Source organism: Bemisia tabaci, chromosome 10, assembly GCF_918797505.1.
Source record: "Bemisia tabaci chromosome 10, PGI_BMITA_v3".
In the NCBI taxonomy this organism is placed as follows: Eukaryota; Metazoa; Arthropoda; class Insecta; order Hemiptera; family Aleyrodidae; genus Bemisia; species Bemisia tabaci.
This window is the reverse complement of record NC_092802.1, coordinates 19,247,217-19,266,521: the sequence shown is the minus strand read 5'-3', so window position 1 is coordinate 19,266,521 and position 19,305 is coordinate 19,247,217. Positions and strand designations below refer to the sequence as shown.

Below are 19,305 nucleotides of genomic sequence, written 5' to 3'. Positions count from 1 at the left end.
ATTGATTAGCAAAATGCAGTCCTTTAGGATATATCAAATGAAAAAGAAGGATCTCGATTCTGACGCAGGTTATATTATACATGTATTCATGGATCTCAGAGCTCCAGTAACGATGGCGATAGTTCTTTTTGATTCAAGTGGGTCCAATTTCGAGAAAGGTAGATCGGCTAGCGCGCGGTGCATTTGTATTCGTGACAAATTCTCAAACTCGCGCCCAGACGACGATCGTTTAGACCATGTTTCTTGATGGCGCGGCGCGCCAACACAAACTCCAAGAAGATTGACACGCTTCATGAGGGTGGAGGGGTTAGCCCCGAGGGGGGTAACGAGGGGTTGTGGTGACGGGGGGGGGGGGGGGGCGCTCTTGAATATAAAGAGCGGGCGACGCTAGTCGCGTTGTTTTTGGATCGTCGAATATCACGCGCTACAGGGTGGCTCAAAATTACAGAGACAAAGAGAGTGAGATCAGAGACAGGTAACCGAAAGTTTTATGCAGTAACTGTCTAAAATTTAAAATTAAGCTGATACTTCAGCAAAATGCATGGCAGACGGTTGGCCATTGATGACAAAAGCTGGCTGCCGGCTGGTTTGAAAAAGATGACGCTCGGGGTAACATTATCAAAGGGGCAGCTTTTTTTTTGCAAATTTAACGCTTGACCGCTTATCAAACGGACAACGTTCAGCAAAAGAGAACCCAACTTCGGTGATAGAGGAAAAATCTTCTCGATGAAACAGGTTCGCAGGGTTTTACATCACTCTTTTCCCATGAACATTTTTCACCCCACCTACTCGTTTTAAAAAGGATTTTTATGAATCTTCGTCAAGACAGAAGAATTTTGTGGAGGGAAATTGATTTTTATCAACACTTAAGTTGAAACAATATGATCGTGCTCAGAAATGGGAAGTGGAAAATGGAAGTGAGAAATGGAAATGGAAAGGTTCGAACTTTCACAAAATTTGAATGAAAAACTGTTGGTGGTAGCGAGTGTCTGCAATGGACAAAGGAATAAGTGAGCGATGGACTAACTAACAGCAACCCTCAAGAGACCCTTCACAGCTAGTCCATAGAGAAAAAAAGACGGTGTTCTGCATCTTGAGGATTTTTCAACTCGTAGTGTAGGTTGGTACAACATAGCATCGATAGTCCAGCAAAATCCGAACTTTTAAGTATGAATAACAGGCCATGACGTCCGATTTTTTGCTCCAATCAACGCACAATGTAATTTCAAACACTGTATATAGAATGACTTATTTCCACAAACTAGAAATTTCCAAGAAAATCGATGATAAAAATCGTCCCTTACCGACCTACGTATTCAAAGAACCCCAAGATACCCGAAACGCGAATATCTCCTTTTTCCTTAACGCAGCTAGTCCATCATTTTCCCCCTTTATGTCAATACCGACCGACGGTTTGAACCAATAGAATCAATTTTCCCTCGGCTCCTTTACTTATAGTTTTGTCTATTAATTTTAATAATCAGCCTGCTGCTCGCCCTGGACTAGGGTTTAACACAAGCTCTTGCGGTTATATTCCTTCTTTTTTACACAAATTTTTCGGGAGATCAACTTAAAAGGCACCCGTTGACGCGCGCGCCCGAACGTGTGTATAAATTCGCCTGAAATTGTTATATGCGCCGTGTACGTTTGATGTGGTCGAAGCTTAGTTCTAATGGCAACCAAAGCACCGCGCATAGGGGAAAAACTCACAGAAGAAACGAAGAATGAACGTATTTTTATCAAACGGAACTATGTGTGTTATGACGAGAGCTCTGTTATGCATGTATTCTTATGGGTCTCAGGGCTCATGTCTTAATGCACATAGCTCCTTTTGGCATAAATACGTCAAAATGAGCGAAAGGATCAGCAACAAATCCGCCGACCAACGCATACGCGCGCTGCCGCTGCCAGGTTGAGCCCCGTTCGAACCGAGTGTAGTCGAGAGAAACCAAATTAATGGACACGTACTGAAGCACCTTTGGGTTAAGGACACTCACTACCAGATATGTCATTTCTAAAATAAGAGGTTTATCTTTATAAAACTCGATCCTATTGACGTTTTGACTGCATTTTGCAGAGTGGAACCGCTACGCTTTGGTTAAGTATAGGAACAGTATATGAACTGGATCGCATTTAGCAAATAGGAACCAGCGCGATTACAGTGTTTTCAAAATCGTGCAACTTCTTCTTCCTTCTTAAAAAATACTCAATATATGTACAGTAATGGAATTCACGCAATATTTTTCTTTAAAAGGAACGATTTTTTTATTGGAAGCAAACAATTTTTGCTGTTCTGAGGGATGTTTTTAGTTGTTTACATTCTTACAACACTGTAATTACGCTGGTTCCTTTTTGCAAAATGCGATCCAACTATACTATTTCTGGCAAATTTTAGAAATCTGGAATTTTCAACTTTTTCCACGGTTTTTCAAAGTCCCAACCCCCCCTCCCCCCGCCACCGCCTCGGAATACACGGATTTGTTACGAAACACTGGGCTTGACCACCCCTCGCCCTTGTAACGCACCGTAACGATAGCTCGACCCCCCTATCCCTCCTAAGTGCGTTTCGTAATACTTGAACGGTCCCTTGGTAAAAACTTCAAGATTAATCCCAAGCCGGCACCACGGCCTGTAAAATATGTTCGTCTTGCACACAAGCTCACCAAATGGACGTATTTCCTCCAAATGGAACTGAGTGCATTAAGACATGAGCCCTGAGACCATAAGAATATGTAAGTAACAGGGCTCATGTCATAATACACATAGTTTCGTTTGATAGAAATACGTCCAAATGTCGTCTTAAACCCACGACCAGGAGCCCCCTCAGAATGAGATTCAATGCCCCGAATATCTCACCCCCCCCCCCTCACCGCCCGCGGAAAGCGATTTAACGCGAACTGGCGCGTCGCCACCGTCGGGGGCGGTGAAATTGCTCAAATCGAGGTAATCTCTATTAAAGTAATGTTTCCTACATTATTCAAAGGGAAACAGAGAAGGCGGCTCACGGCGGAGGGCGTGACAGGCAAGTTGGCGTCCGCCTTCAATTGGTCGGTTATACGATAACACCATCACGACGTGCGTATAGTGGTATCGTCATTTCCCGTAGGATTAGAGTGGAACTTTGAAGGCGCTGTGAGGTTTCGTTTACACATCGATTTATATCGCACGACAGCAGTGCACCTCCTTAGGCTTTAGGTCCCTTTATACTGAGAGTTAAGACAATGTGAATCCAAATCTGATTGGTTCCCTTATTTTAGGCCTCCAAAGTGTTACAAACGGGAATACAGATTACATGTTTACCGATTGCAAAGATTATAATCTAGAATTGACCGGGGGATAACGTGTTCGGCAAGGAACAAACAGAATGAGAGAAGGAACGGAGAAAGGAATTTGAGAATGAGCCGATCAAAGATTGCGAAAAACTCTCAATTTGTGTAATCTTTATTCCCGTTTGTGACTCCATAAGGGGGGGTTGTCTTAACTCTCAGTATAAAGGGACTCTAGCTTAGAGTGAGCACGGACACGGCAAGATAAGGAGCTTTTAGGGCCTAAAAGAGCAGCCAACCTTCTAAAACAAAAAAGTCAATGCCGATAATCAGAATCTAATATCAAACCAAGATGGCCAAAAATGTTTATAAATAAGCGTGCTTCCGGAAAAATGAGTAAATTTATGCGAAAATTCAATTACGTACTTTGCAAACAATGGGTTGTAACAATTGTAAAAATAAATCACTGTGGAGCGATGCAGCACACACATAAATAAATGCAAAGAAGCAGTCATTAACTGATGTGGCAATTTTTTCAAAAAGTAACAACTCTTTTTGTAAACTTTGAAATTTGCTTGAAATGCGCTTAAATTTTCCACATTTTGTCCAACCTCTCTTATTGACTCGATTCACTGTGTGACGATGAAACCACCAAACCACGTGTCTTGGTTTCCGACGTTGCAGACTTCCTGTCGTTGTTCATTTTTTAAATGGAAAGCTGAAAATGGAAAAGTCAATTATTTAATATTCCCGTGATTTCATGTGAAGAAAATTCTGGGAACACTTCAAGGAGTGGCGCGAATTTTTTTTTTTTTTTTTCGAAACAATAAGATGGTTGCGAATATTTTAAAACACTGCAAACGAGATACGCGCGGGTTGATTATGGAAATTGATATACAAATGCTTTGGTCAATGAGGAAGACAAAGAGAAAATGGAGCGGTCGTATTGGTAGAAGCGGGTGGTTGCAAGTTGCGATGGACGAAGGTGGAAAGTAACAGACTAACAGCATCTCACGAGGTACCCCACTGTAGGTCCACCATTATCCCTTTACAATAACAACCTGTTTCAACCGAGAGGATCGCTCAATCCTCCTTTCGACTTCCTTGTCAATTCCTTTGTCCATCGATTTCAATAATCTGCCAGGTAGTTTGGGATTTTACCGCCCATTCATAATCAAACTGTTATTATGGCTTTTTTGGACGAAACTAAAATGATAGACCATTGGACAAGATACAAATTGAAAACCGCCGTTACTTGTTCGCACTGGAAAAAAAAAAAAAAAAAAAAAAAAAAAAAAAAAAAAAAAAACCATTGGATCTACAGTCCAAACTCTTAAAAACATCGACAAGAAAAAATAATCTTGATTCCATCAGAATCTAGCTTAAATCAAGAACCAAGCTTCTTAATTGAAGCGACTCTAGATACAATGTGTTTTTTTTTTCCTGTGCGCTCTTCAAATGTTACTTAACATATGATTTCCTCAACGAGAAGTTTGAAAATCTACCCCTCGAGAAGATTATAATTACAAATAAAACAATTTATTAAGTTATTTTAGTTATGTTGAATTAATATTAAGTAAGAAAACAATACTGTCAAGTCAGTCCAAACCAAAAACGTCGTTACTCTATACTCTAGATTTTTTTAAAATTTAGAGGATCATTAACGTTTCACCTTTTAACCAACCAAAATAAGTAGAGAAACAACGTCAATCAACCATACATATGCAGGCTCCACCGCTCAACAACGCGCTCTCACTGTAACGTGAGGATGCGACTTCTTCTAAGGCGCTGCATACAACTATTCGTACTCGATGGATGTGCGGTGTTGCATACGCATTCAATTGGAGGCGTTTTAACTTCCGTTGCGTTCGCAACGCAACGGTGAGCCTAAGTCGGCTCCTGTTTGATCGATGTTCGTGAAATTCGGTATCCGAGGATATTTTTCAACGGGAAACTCGAATTTTTGGTCAGATTTTCAAAATTTCAAAATCCAAGATGGCGGCCGTGGCCTAAAATGCTAAGTCGGCTCCTGTTTGATCGATTTTCGTGAAACTCGGTATCCGGATGTATTTTTTAACGGGAAACTCAAATTTCCGGTCAGATTTTCAAAATTTCAAAATCCAAGATGGCGGCCGTGGCCTAAAATGCTAAGTCTGCTCCTGTTCGCTCAATTTTCGTGAAACTCGGTATCCGGAGATATTTTTCAACGGGAAACTCAAATTTTTGATCAGATTTTCAAAATTTTAAAATTTCAAAATCCAAGATGGCGGCCGTGGCCTAAAATGCTAAGTCGGTTCCTATTCACTCGATTTTCGTGAGACTCGGCATCCGGAGATATTTTTTAATACGAATCGTATTGGAGGCGTTTTAACTTCCGTTGCGCTCGCAACGCAACAGTGACCCTAAATGTGCGGATTTTTTTCGTGACAAATGTTAATGAACCATAAAATTTAGAGGATCATTGACGTTTCAACTTTTTAACCAACCAAAATAAGTAGAGAAACAACGTCAGTCAACCATAAATATGCAGGCCCAACCGCTCAACAACGCGCCATCACTGTAAAGTGAGGATGCGACTTTTTCTAAGGCGCTGCATACAACTATTCGTACCCGATGGATGTGCGGTGTTGCATACGCATTCAATTGGAGGCGTTTTAACTTCCGTTGCGTTCGCAACGCAACGGTGAGCCTAAGTCGGCTCCTGTTTGATTGATGTTCGTGAAACTCGGTATCCGGAGAAATTTTTCAACGGGAAACTCGAATTTTCGGTCAGATTTTCAAAATTTTAAAATCCAAGATGGCGGCCGTGGCCTAAAATGCTAAGTCGGCTCCTATTTAGTCGATTTTCGTGAGACTATGTAGCCGGAGGTATTTTTTAATACGAATCTAATTTTTACAATTTTATATAAAAAAATTAACACCACATGGTGCACAATAAGAACGCCCCCTTGAGCTGTCTCTTATGAATCATGATATTAACGCTGATCAATAGTTCACCTTCAATTGGTTGATTATACGATAATACTACCACGACGTATGCACAGTTGTATCACCAATTCCCGTAAGATTATAGCACTACTTTGAAGGCGCTTTGAGTGCTCGATTGCTCATCGATTTTTATCAAGTTTAAACTTGGAATTCACGTTATTCAATTGAGCTGTTTCAAAATTTTCGCCCATATTTCATCTTTTACAAGGAAAATGATTTACCTTTTCATTAGACTTGTTGTCTTTAAGGAATACACGCAATTTCTATGATTTTCAATTTTCTACGTATATACAAACCAAGCTCAAGCTTTTTAAAACCTGCGCATTTTCTTCTTTCGTATTTTCAATTTTCTGTGGAAGCAAATATTCGTAATCCCTTACAAAGGATCAATTTTCAAAGATGTATAGTTTAATTCTACTCAGGTCCCTTCCATGTTGTTTTTTTCATGATGCTATATTCTGGATCCTCTTAAGCTTTCCTTCATCACAGAAGAAATCTTACGGAGCCTCGGGCTTCTTGGGACAAAGAAATGTTTGAAAGACGACCATGTTGCTGCGCTTAAGCAAAAAGCTGTATGAACATTCAAGAGTTGCCAAATTTCCTTTGATAAAATGCTTATTTTGAGAAAGGTTATGAATATTTTCTCTACGATTATACAGATCTAATTACGAAGAAAATTGTCTAAAAAATTAAACGGAAAATATTCACAAGCTTCCTGCAAACTTGTATTTGGACCGCGTTTAACAGAAAGGAACCAAGCCACCTCCGCTGTTGCCAAATTTAAGTGGGAACTTTAATTTTTTGCAAGAGAACGTTTATGCGGATTTCTTTGAAATGTTCAAGGTGTTTGCTTCGCACAATGGGGGAAATTCACTGAAATTTGCACAAAAATCCGCACAACCGTTTACATGTCAAAAATTAAATTGCAAAATTATATTTGGCAATAGCTGATGTGGCTTGGTTCCTTTCTGATTAACGCGGTCCATTTGATTGAAGAAAATTTGGCGACTGACGGTGGTTCATACGGCGTTTTTCCCTGGCACGGCAGTACACTGGAAAAAAAAAACACATTGGATCTAGAGTCCAGACTCTTGAAAACATTGACAAGAAAAACGACTCTTGATTCAATCAGATTTACGCTTAAATCAAAAGGAAATCCACTCAAATCAAGAGGCTTGGTTCTTGATTTAAGCTTAAATCTGATTGGATCAAGAGTATTTTTTCTTTTCGATGTTTTTAAGAGTCTGGACTCTAGATCCAATGTGTTTTTTTCCCAGTGTAATCCCGCAAGCCACGCAAATCCGAGAGGAAACTCGACAACGCCGTAATACTCGCGGCTTTTACGACGTGACGTCACTTCCGGCGTTTAACGAGCCAACCAACACGGGCGACACCCTTTAGAGACACGCAGCGCTGCCAAGTCTCCGGCCGTCCCTCGCGGATCAACGCGCCGAATTCGACACCTGTCCGGCGATCCGCCGAGGATGGGTAGCAATTGCCGGCACGTTGCATATGTCTCCGGGCGCTGTTTTATTCAGTGAGCCGCGCGGGTTGCGGGGGAGTTTTATCTAAATGAGTTTGGCCTGCAAGGTTTTACGGCCGTTGCAGCGCTCAGACGGAGCGCGCGGGCGTCTCGCGGCGGGGTTACGGTGCGGTTAGTCAACATTTATGAGCTCTCGACCGGGATGATATGACTTATGAGATCTTGCTTCATTGTTGCGGTCAGCGGAGATAGTGACCTCTCCGAGACGGGCATTTCGGGCCGGGCATTTAGGTCGAATCATTTCAGAGCTTCCGCGAGCCGCCTCTAGGTAGAGTTCCTTGGATTACATTTTGCAGAAAGGAGCCAAGAGCATTTCATTGTTGCCAGGACTGTACTGCTGTCCTAAGGAAGAACACCGTATCAAGGTGTCTGCCAGTTCTAAAAAAAACTAAAATTGGGGACTTTTGGGGGACTTTTATGGGCGTTTTTTCAAGAAAATCGGGGACTTTTTTCCCGAAATAGTAAGAGAGAGGGAGCTATAGTCAGAGCGTTCACTGGAAAAAAAAAACCACATTGGATCTAGAGTCCAGACTCTTGAAAACATTGACAAGAAAAAGGATACTCTTGATTCAATCAGATTTAAGCTTAAATCAAAAGGAAATCCGCTCAAATTAAGAGGCTTGGTTCTTGCTTTAAGCTTAAATCTGATCAAATCAAGAGTAGTTTTTCTTGTCGATGTTTTCAAGAGTCTGGACTCTAGATCCAATGTGTTTTTTTTGCAGTGCACTGTACTGCCATTGTAAGGGAAAACGCCGTATATCAGGGTGTATGCCAGTTTTAAAAAACCAAAATCGAGGACTTTTAGGGGTGTTTTTTCAAGAAAATCGGGGACTTTTTTCCCAAAATAGTAAGAGAGAGGGAGCTATGGTTAGATCATTAAAAGGCGTATTTTATACGACTAATTTTACAAGTCATGTTGAACCGATGAAAACATACGAAAAACCAAGCAACGCTTCAGTTTTTTTTATTCCTGGTTATACCGCGCCGCCGCTGAAAATTTGCAAATTCCGATGTTTAGGACGATTTGTGTCATTTTTTGGAGGATGCGTCGTAGTAGTGCATTCGAGTAAAGTTCTCGCCGCGATATGCAAATACAACTACATTTCGAGTCATTTTGTATTTTCATTTACTTCAGATGAGAAATCTCTAATTCAGACGTAATGCTACATCATTACGCTCTCAACTTTCCAAGCTCTGGAAATGGATTTCAAATAAAACCAGGGGAATCATCATGTGATTCATACAATTTTACATGGTGAACAACGGCTGATAAAAAAGTCCCGACAAATATAAGCCTTTTAATCACGTAATGCGCCAGTATTGCGGTCCCAACGTTTTTTCATAAGCTCGTGAATTGATTAGAGACAAAAAGCCAGCGGATGAGTCTTGTTCTCGTAAAATTGACACAGTTGTAATCGGTGCATCGTTAACCGCCCGCTCTCACAGAGACTGCGTTTTGTCGACTTTATTGGCGCGTATACGTAGTATACCGCCTTTGCGATCGTTTCGAACCCTGCTCGATACAATAACCGAGTCCCTTAGTTCCTTACCGAAAAGTGACTACCGCGAACTTCTGAGATTTTCCAAAGCGTGTAAAAAGTTTATTTATCCATCAATAATTATGATTTAAAGTTGTTTCTCATTCTGGGGCTCATTAGTTTATGTGCAGTGAATACCAAGAGTCTACGTTACTTGGTTTTTTCAAAAAAAGCCTAAGAATGCGACGCGCTGATTTAAATTATGCATATATAAGCAGAATCAAGCGAATTGATTCGAGGATGGCTGAGCAGGTCGGCACTCTCGAAATGAGAATTTAACTCCTCCGTTTTGTTCAAAACGTTGCTTTGACAGATCTGTAACCTCGGTTATAATTTCCAAAAGTTGGTACCCGTGCTCTGATAGTGCAATCTGTGTAAGTGCAATCTGTGATGAGCCTCGAGACTCAATAGACCATTAGCTAAACGTGGCTCATACAGGAATCCACTTACCCCTCTCTTTCCCACGCTCCTGCTCACTGCGTCGGCGTCTCGACGAACAATAGCTAATGACGGTTGCCAAGCGATGCCGGGATCCTCAGCCCCTCGCCAAATTACTTACGCTTCATTAACCATTTCACCGTCACGCTAGGATTCGTCCAATTTTCAAAAAAAATTGTTTCGCGAGTTTTTAGCAATTTTTTCCTTACTCTCCGTTAAAACACGAATTAAAAGAGGTCTCATTCATAAAAATCGGCCAAATAGAAGAGAAGTTACAGTATTCGAAATCCGAAGAAATCAACAAAACTTCTCCAAACAAAAAATAAAATGAAGGGGGGAAAAAGGAAATGTATAAATTACAATTTAATATGATTGACCTCAGAATGTGACAAGCAATTCAATTATAAAAAGGAGAAAAAATTGAGTGAAATTACAAAAAATTAGCCTCTTGCAAGGGGCTTCCTTGTATGAGTTTTGACCTGAAGACAAGTAAATCCCGTTATATTATTAAAACGAAATTGACTCCATAGTTTAATGCCTTAGTTTCTTGAATACGATTATTTTAAGCACTCGATTTATATCAGCAATTTTACCCATGAGGTGATTTCCTGAGAGCTGATAATATCACGAATTTCTCATAGAGCCCTTCAAAAATGGCTTGCTTTTTGGGCAGCCGATTCGGCCATCAAACCGGGGTTTAAATGGAAGCTGATAATAACACAAAGCTCTGAGAACAATTTTAAGATGAGTATAGGAACGGTTTGTACATTACGAGGAGAGGCGGGCATTCTGTTCAGCATATCGATACATAAGTATTTTCACACGTAGAATTCAATTTTCACGTCAGGGAGTCGACATATTTTGATTTTTTCGATTTTATACGGAAAATTTATGGTTTTTCGGGATTGAAATTACTTACAATTGTTTCATGAAAAATGAATGCACCCAAAATGACTATAGCATTTTGACTTTCACATACCTACGTGCACTCACTAAATTGATTGGTAAATTCAAAGAGTGGGTACATCGACCTGGTATATCAAGTTTCTGCGATTTTTTACGGCAAATCGGTAGATTTTCGGGATGTGGATTGCTTACTTTCAATTCATGAATGAATAAAGCATGGACATGGTTGAGCTTCTTTGCATGAAAAGACGTTTAAAATAACAAAATCAAGACATATTTAATACAATTGCATTTATATCGAGTCAATTTCTTTTCAATAATATAACGGGATTTATAATACCGGTGATTTGGGTATTTTAGCCCCAAAATACCTTTAAATCGACTTTATCTTCTAGGAATTCGACAGAATTTTTCCTTTCTTCGCTTAAATTTTTCCGTAGCACTTTTCCTCAAGAATCTGATAAGATTTTGCTTGAGGCGGATCAAAAAACTTAAATTTGTTCGAATAGCTTTCTAGATTCACAATACACGGTCTCGTCAAGGTGCGTCGTTGACCTTGCAGTGTTGGATCGTGAATTCTCTTGTTGTGCTGCTTGCCTTTTTTGAAATCTCTGTAAATGAAAACTAAAGGGGTTGATATGTGCGAGTTAATGACGCGCCTTATCAACACATTGTGTTGGAGTTCACTGCTTGTTTTTATTTTTTCCAGAGAGCACAAGTTTCATTTGAACGTATTTCTGTCAAACGGGACTATGTGCATTAAGACATGAGTCCCGAGACCCTTAAGAGTACACGCATAACAGGGCTCACGTCATGATGCACGCAGTTCCGTTTGGCAGATTACGTCCATTTGATACTCCCTCGACGTTTAAATAATTGACAAGAAACTCCGACGACAACGTAGCATCATGGAAGAGCTCTCGAAACAGGGTCGCGTGAAAATTCCGGGAAAATCTAAAATAATCCCGTAAGCTACGTATTCAGCACGTTGCATTAATACCGCCCGCCGCTGTAAATACGGAAGTGCACAATGGTTGTGTCATACAGTGTACCTGCCTCGCTCCATTTTTCAGTGGCGTGGCGTGCTTGGCGATACATCGATTGTTATGCCATTTAAACCTATGGAAAAGGATCGATAAACAGGGTGTTCGCAGCGAGCACCATAATAATCGATTCTTTATCATATGTTTAATTGGCTTAACAATCGATATATCGCGAAGCACGCCACGCCACTGCCATTTTTCTCGGAAAGGCCTGCGAGTCAAAATCCCGCATGTCGATGGCTTCCGAGAATAAACCTTTCAGGAAATGTCAAACTCTCATAAAAATATCCGCTTTTCTGTTCTCCTGGTGAATCGTTCTCATGGCGCACGATTCCCCTACTCGCACGTGCTCTACCGTGGTGAGGAAGAACAACGTATGAAATTTCGAGAGTTTTCAAGTTTCCTCGAATAAAATATGTACTTTTAAGGAAAGTTTTGGGCAGTTTTCCTTAACATTTTCAGATATTTTAGATTAAATCGCGAACAAAGTTTTTTAAAGGGAATCTTCAGCACCTAGGAGAAGGATTCAATAGTTTATCAATCAATTGATGTTTTATGGATTTTAAGTCGTTTCTTGAGAATTCCCAAGCACAAATCATTCTACAGCGAGAAAAAAGACAGGTAGAGTTTACCATTCCGTCCCGCTGTATTTCACGCACCGTGAATTCTAAGGCAATTCTGCTAGAGGAATGGTTACCTGTAAATTTGCCTGACCTGAGGTTTTCGCCAGTTTTTAAGCTATGAATATAACACTTTTTGGTCTATAAAAAGCACGTACGATGTACTAATTAACCTGTCCCCAAAAAAGACCTAAAGGCGTATTTTTGTTTTTAATTTTCTTGGAAGTTGTTGAAAGCTGATGACTGAAGGAAGTTGACCCAGAGGTGAATCCAGCACGTTAGCAACACTGGCATCCTTAAATTTACACCTGTATTGAATAATCGATTCTTGACGGAACGACTGGCCTCTCCAAAAATCGATTCATTTTCATAGATTTAAAGGGGGGACAAAAGCAATGTTGCCAACTTCCGGCATCCACCAGGGGTTGACCTTCATACAACTTAGAACTTTGATGAACTTTCACAATCCAGCACGTTGGCACAGCTTATTCTTATGGACTTAGAATCCAAGCTGACACGAGCACTCTTAAAGTTTATTTCATTGTACATTTCAAAACATTCTTGGGTTTACGACACCGCGTAAAACATTTTATTCGAAACCAGCCTACAAATTAATCCGCCAAAGCGATAAAAAAATTGGCACAAGTGTGCTAAACTTACGGACCGTCGCAACTTCAGTTATAGTTCCAGTCGTAAAGTAACAAGCGTGTAAAATTAGCACAGTTGCAATATTTCCCAGCAAAAGTCTTTTTCTGAGTGTGCGGAAATTAAATTCTTAAATACAACTGACATCATGCACGAGGAATATTGATGTTAGTTTGTGAGATTATTTGTAAATGTACGTTCCTCACATCTTTCTTTCGGCAAGCATGATCACTGGTGGCTAACTACACTGTTAAAATTCCGGGAAATCATCTACTAACGTATTTTCTTGAAGATTCATACTGATGGCTGTAGAGTTCACAAAGAGGAGATTCTGACCGATTTTCTATTAAGTTCTTCTTGAATACTTAATACCATACACAAATCAAATTTTCCATTGACCGACAACTGACCGAGTTCGGTTAAATTAAGTAGGAATGACCATTGCGTGCAATTTTTGGGCCTGTGGAGGACGCATCAGCCAAATGTACGTTTTTATGCCGAAAGGAGCTAGGTTGCACGCAAACCCAGTTCACATGGTTTCCCCTGCCTCCTGCCTGTTTCCCGCGGATTCCCGAGCAGGGTGTCTATTAAAACAGCCTGGCCAAAAATCAGAACTTTTACAGTACTTTTTCAGTGCTCTTTGAAGAAATTCAGCACCTTCTCAACAAAAAAAAAATTCAGGACTTTTTCAGTGCCTCCAATTAACGAAATTCGAAAAATTTCAAAAATTTAAATTTCTCGTTCAAATTGCGACAAAAATGACGAGAAATAAAAAAATTCCGGACCTTCTTGAGGAATTCCCGCACTTTTTCAGTACTCTCGGACCGCCCTTAAAAAATCAGTACTATTTCCGGACTTTCCGGATGTTCCGAACTTGTAGACACCGTGCCGAGTAATCTCTTCTAATTATTCACTTTAGAGGTTATGGTCGTTTGTTGGGGCACGTTTCGACTTTCGAGATATTGAAACTTTTCCGAGATGCGACGTCACACTAAATGCGTCTACTTCAAAGCAAGCACAGAGGAGCGTGAGAGAAGCGGACCTACCTGAAAATTGACGGATGCGCCGTACTTGAGGAGGAGGTAGACGAGCGTGGCGTTGCCCTTGACGACGGCGAGGAATAAGGCGGGGAGGGTGAAGAGGTACTGGCGGGTGTAGAGCTCGGCCATGTGGGCCACTTTGTCCGCCGGCAGGGCCGAGTTGAGCTTGAGGAAGGGCTCGGCGGGGGTCGCTCCCCCGAGGGGGGAGCCCTCCGGCGGGAAGGGGAGGATGTCCGAGTCGGAGCGGGAGTGGCCGGCCGAGAGGTGGGTGTTGGAGGAGTAGGAGGTCGTCAGCGAACAGGAGGAGGACCGAGAGGTCGACGGCGAGGAGGAGGCTGAAGATTTCGCCCGCTCTTTCTGGTACGTTGTCAACCTGAAACACATGAAACATATTGAACACATGAGACACATGAAACACATAAAACACATGAAACACATGAAATACACGAAAGACACAAGACACACGAGACACTCGAGACGGTATCTGTTTATTTAGCCACGGCTCATTTAGCCACGTGGTGAACTGCAACAAAAATTGTTGCAAATTGCCACAAACTCTGGGTGCTGTGTGGCTAAATGAAACAAGAAAAATTAGTGTGGCTAAATGCAACAAAAATTGTTGCAGTTAGCCACAGTCTTTGATTGAAAACAATTTTTTTTTTTTAAAATAATTTTACCATCCTCCACTAGTGACCAATGCAATACTGATTCTACTTTACGCTGAAATACATGAAAATCTACTAATAGGAAAATATCCGAAGGAATTATTGACTACATGCATCCAGCTCTCCTTTCTTAGATTAGGTCATTAGGTAAGGTTAGGTTAGGTTAGGTTAGGTTAGGTTAGGTAAGGTTAGGTTAGGTTAGGTTAGGTTAGGTTAGGATAGGAGAGGTTAGGTTAGGTTAGGTTAGGTTAGGTTAGGTCAAGTTCGTTTCGATTAGGTCCGGTAACGCTGCAATGCAGATACCTGGTTTTATCATTTGGCCATGTCGCTAACTGCAACATAATTTGTTGCACTTTGCAACGTTTGCCACACTAATTTTTCTTGTTTCGTTTAGCCACATAGCACCTAAAATCTGTGGCAAGATGCAACATTTTTTGTTGCATTTTGCCACGTGGCTAAATGAGCTGTGGCTAAATGAAACGTAATCACACGAGTCACACGAAACACACGAGACTCACGAGACACACGAGACAGGACTCGTGCGACTCCAAGAGCTCGGTGTTATGGCACTGGGCTCAGGTCGAGAGGTTTATGAGGATGCTAGTTAAGTCTATCACTTTCTCCCATAGTCTATAACAAGTACCCATATCAGCCAATAGGATCGCTTCATACTCCCTAGATCTTTTTTGTCTATAGCTTTGTCTATCATTTTCAACAATCAACCCGCTCGTTGGTTTATTGCTATCAAATCTAAAAAATCTCGAGAAAAATACTGACCTCTTCTGTTCGTGCGACTCCAAGAGCTCGGTGATGTTGACGCTGGGCTCGGACAGGGACGACTTGGAGCTGCGGGAATCCCGATCAGCGTGGGATTCGGGCTCCTTGGTCGAGAGGTTCATGAGGATGCTGCGGAAGATCTCGGAGCTGCGGCGGAGCTCGGAGATGATGTTCCGCTCGGGGGTCCGCGGCGCGAGCGTCGGCGAGTTGTACGTGGAGCTCCGGTCCGACTTGGAGCGGAACGGGGAGCGCTTGAAGGCGCCCGGCGAACCGCTCCCGCTCCCGGGCCGGTCCTTGTTGATGTAGTTGGTGTTCCGCTCCAGCGAGAAGAACCGCTGCCGCGGCAGGATCTTCAGCGTCCGCCGCGTCAGGGAGCCCTTGTCGCCCGGTTTTTGGTCCGCGACTTTCGTCGATTTCGAGGAAGTTGTCGGGCTCGACAGCTGGTTCTCTGCAACAGAAGTCGGAGATGGAGTCAGCCGAAAGGACTTTTTCTTTTGAATTTCAGAAAGATTTATTAAGAAATGAACAAAAAAGATAGGGGGTGGAGAGAGACCCCCACTTAATGCACAGTTGGGTTAGGTTAGGTTGGGTTGGGTTAGGTTAGATTAGGTTGGGTTGGATTAAGTTAGGTCAGGTTAGGTTAGGTTAGATTAGGTTCACAGGGCCTAAATTCAAAAAAATTAATAAAATAAAAAGGGCTGAAATAATTGAGAAGGTCACTCATCGTAAAGAGCTGTTGGGGGGGGGGGGGGATTTACCGGAATTCGATTTCCTGTGCAGGAGATTAAAATGGGAAACTATATGTGGACTTACGTTTGACGGGCTGTTTGCCTTCCTGCCGCGATGCCTCCTCCGCATACTTGACAATATTTACAGTGTGGGCGGAGGGCGGAGCCGTGGGCAGGGCGAGGGGCGTTGACGCGGGAGGCACAGGGGTGGGGGTGGGGGCGGGGGCTGGGTCCGCCTTGCGATGCTGCGAGTAGGGCGTGGTCGGGACGGAGAGGGATACGCTCAGGTCGGGGCTGGCACAGGGGGGCGGATCCGCCTCGTCGTGACGTATGGACATGGTTTCGCTGGAGCTCGAGGGCGAGCCGTCATACTTGCGCAGGACGTTGCTGTAGAGCTTCTTCGCGATTGGGTGCGTCCTTAGCTTGTTCCGCCTCTCCGGGGTGCGCTCCGGAGTTCCTGGCGTCCCGCCTGAAAAAGAAAAATGATGGATATAATAATAATGATGAGAGAGACGATAATGGATAATTCGCACAAAAAATATTATTGCTTCTTCTGTAATATAATATTAATCATGAGAGCAAATATATTGGAGAAATTGCAAAGAAAAGTTTACTGTAAGAGTGTTTAAAAAGAGCTGAGTTTGCGATTTTTTCATACTTTTTTTGATTTAATTAATAATAAAATTAAAGCTCGTTGTAGGAAATACAAGGCTTACTTTTCTTCTTGCTGTGCCTGAGCGAGCCTTGGTTGGACTCGAGGCCCCCGTGGGCGGGCGAGTCGGCGGGTCTCTTCTCGGGGGCGTGGCGTCGGCGCGAGGGGCGGTGCCTCGGGCGGGGCGTGGCCGGGCGGGAGGAGGTGGCGCCGGGCTCGGGCGAGAGGGCGGAGGCGTTGGAGGAGGAGCGGCGACTGGGCGGAGTCTCGACGAGGCACCCGCCCTGGTTCGGCTCGAGGCCGTACTTGAGCAGGAGCCGCACCACCTCCACCGCGCCGTGCTCCACGGCCACGTGGAGCGCATTGCTGAAGATCACCGGGGCCTCCTGCACCGAGCTCGAACTTAGGGAACTCCGCGAGCCGGAGACGTCCTCGCGGGCCGCCGGCTCCAATCTGAAACACAAGGGAGGTTAGCTTTTAGAGGAATTTTTCAGATACTTGTGCATGTGCACTAATAAAAATATGCTCGTATGTTACTTTTGGTTAATAAAGGAAGTTAAACACAAACCAACACAAATTTTGCGTTGATTTTAGTACAGTTTGCGGTGAATTTAGCGCAGAAAACGATGGAGAGACTGCATGGGCTCCAATGCATTCCTCTGATCGCGACGTTGAATATACACCACTTGTTTTTTTATGGAAGTAAGTGTGGAAAATGTCTTCAGTCCTTTTCTGCAAAGGACTGTTTCTTCAAAGGACTGGAGACATGCTTAGGGCAACTGAGATGGACTTTTGGCGGAGGTCTGCTGGCATCTCAAGAAGAGAGCGTATCCGCAATGTAAAAGTGCGCGAGATAATGAATGTGGAGAATGACATCGTGCACGATATCAGGTCCAAGCAGTTGGTCTGGTATGGACATGTGCGAAGGATGGCAGACGATCGGTTGCCCAAGCAAGTTTTTGGTTGGGTTCCTCCCGGAAGGCGACGGCGTGGACGTCCTGTGAAAGGTTGGGGACAGGGAGTGTAGGAGGATATTAGGAGGTGCCAATTGCCTGATGGTCTGGGGGAGGATAGGGGGCAATGGCGATTTGGCGTCGCAGAGCGCGAGGCTGCGCTGTAGAAGTGGCTTCATGTATGTATGTTACTTTTGGTTAATATAGGAAGTAAAACACTGACCAACACAAATGCGTTGATTTTAGTACAGTTTGCTGTGCATGTAGCGCAGAAAACGATGGAGAGACTGCATGGGCAAATGAATTATATTCCTCTGATCGCGACGTGGGTACTCACCACTCGTTTTTCATGGAGGTAAATATGGAAAATAGAAGAGAATTTTCTTCATAATTAGATCCATATCATCTGAAAATTTGAAGAAAAAATATTCATAGATCTTCTCAAAGATAAACATTTTACTGGAGGAAATTTGGCGACTCTCGAATGTTCATACAGGGTGCTCCCTGAGCACGACTGCATAGTGTTCCTTAAAACATATCCTTTCCTCAAGATGCCCGAGGCTTTGTATGGTCTATTCTGTGATTAAGGGAAGTTTAAGAAGATCCTGGATAAAGCGTCATAAAAAGGACAATACAATGGAACTGGAGTAGAATTAAACCGTGCAACTTTGAAAATTGATACATTGCAAGGGATTACGAAGGTTTACCGCCACAAAAATTTAAAAATACGAAAAAAAAATTTGCAGGTTTCAAAAAGGCAGAGCTTGATTTTTATATATGTAGAAGTTGAAAAATCATAGAAGTCGCGTGTACTGGTTTGAGACAACAACAAATCTAAAGACGTATTTTGTTTGGCGTAACAATCGAAACTGTTTTGCATCAGTGTGTAACATTCGTATTTTGTTTGAGTGTTACCGGAAATGAGGGGGCGTGGCTTATTTAATTGGATTTTTTTTGCACAACATGGCAACGCTGTCGTAACATTTTGATGCGAAACACTTGGAACGTGCTCCGGAGCAGGTTGCAGAATTGTTACGAGGTTTCTAACCTCACTTCTAGCTGCTTTGCTCTCATTGGTTGTGAAAAAGTGACGCAAATAACACAAAATCGGCAGCAGGAAACAATTGTTGCGGCAAACAAAATACGTCTTAATGATAAGTTAATTCGTTTTTCTTTGCAAAAGATGAAATACAGGCGAGAATTTTGAAACAGCTCAATTGAATAACGTGATTTCCAAGTTTAAGCATTGATACAAATCGATGAACGATTGAGCATTCAAAGCGCCTTCAAGGTCCTTCTCTAATCTTACGGGAAATGACGATATCACTATACGCACGCCGTGATGGTGGTATCGTATACCCGTCCAATTGAAGGCGGGCGCATACTTGTCTGTGGCACCTTCCGCGAATCAGAAGATTTGCATCGGAATTTTTATTGTTTGAAGGTTGGTTGCCCTTTTTGAGCCCTAACAGCTCCATATTTGTGCATGTCCGCACTCTCTCT

The 19,305-nt window shown here is 42.5% G+C and overlaps 1 protein-coding gene across 2 annotated transcripts in view; it reads right to left on the bottom strand.

The window, feature by feature from the left end:
• LOC109033369 (uncharacterized) overlaps positions 1–19,305 on the bottom strand; it is a 358,654-nt gene that overhangs the window by 217,330 nt on the left and 122,019 nt on the right. For both annotated transcript variants that reach the window (XM_072305106.1, XM_072305107.1), the window contains exons 8-11: positions 16,914–17,302; positions 16,283–16,666; positions 15,470–15,917; positions 14,034–14,400 (exon numbers count right to left, since the gene is read on the bottom strand). In XM_072305106.1, the coding sequence (XP_072161207.1) occupies positions 14,034–14,400; positions 15,470–15,917; positions 16,283–16,666; positions 16,914–17,302 (1,588 nt within the window). The remainder of the gene's footprint in view (positions 1–14,033; positions 14,401–15,469; positions 15,918–16,282; positions 16,667–16,913; positions 17,303–19,305) is intronic.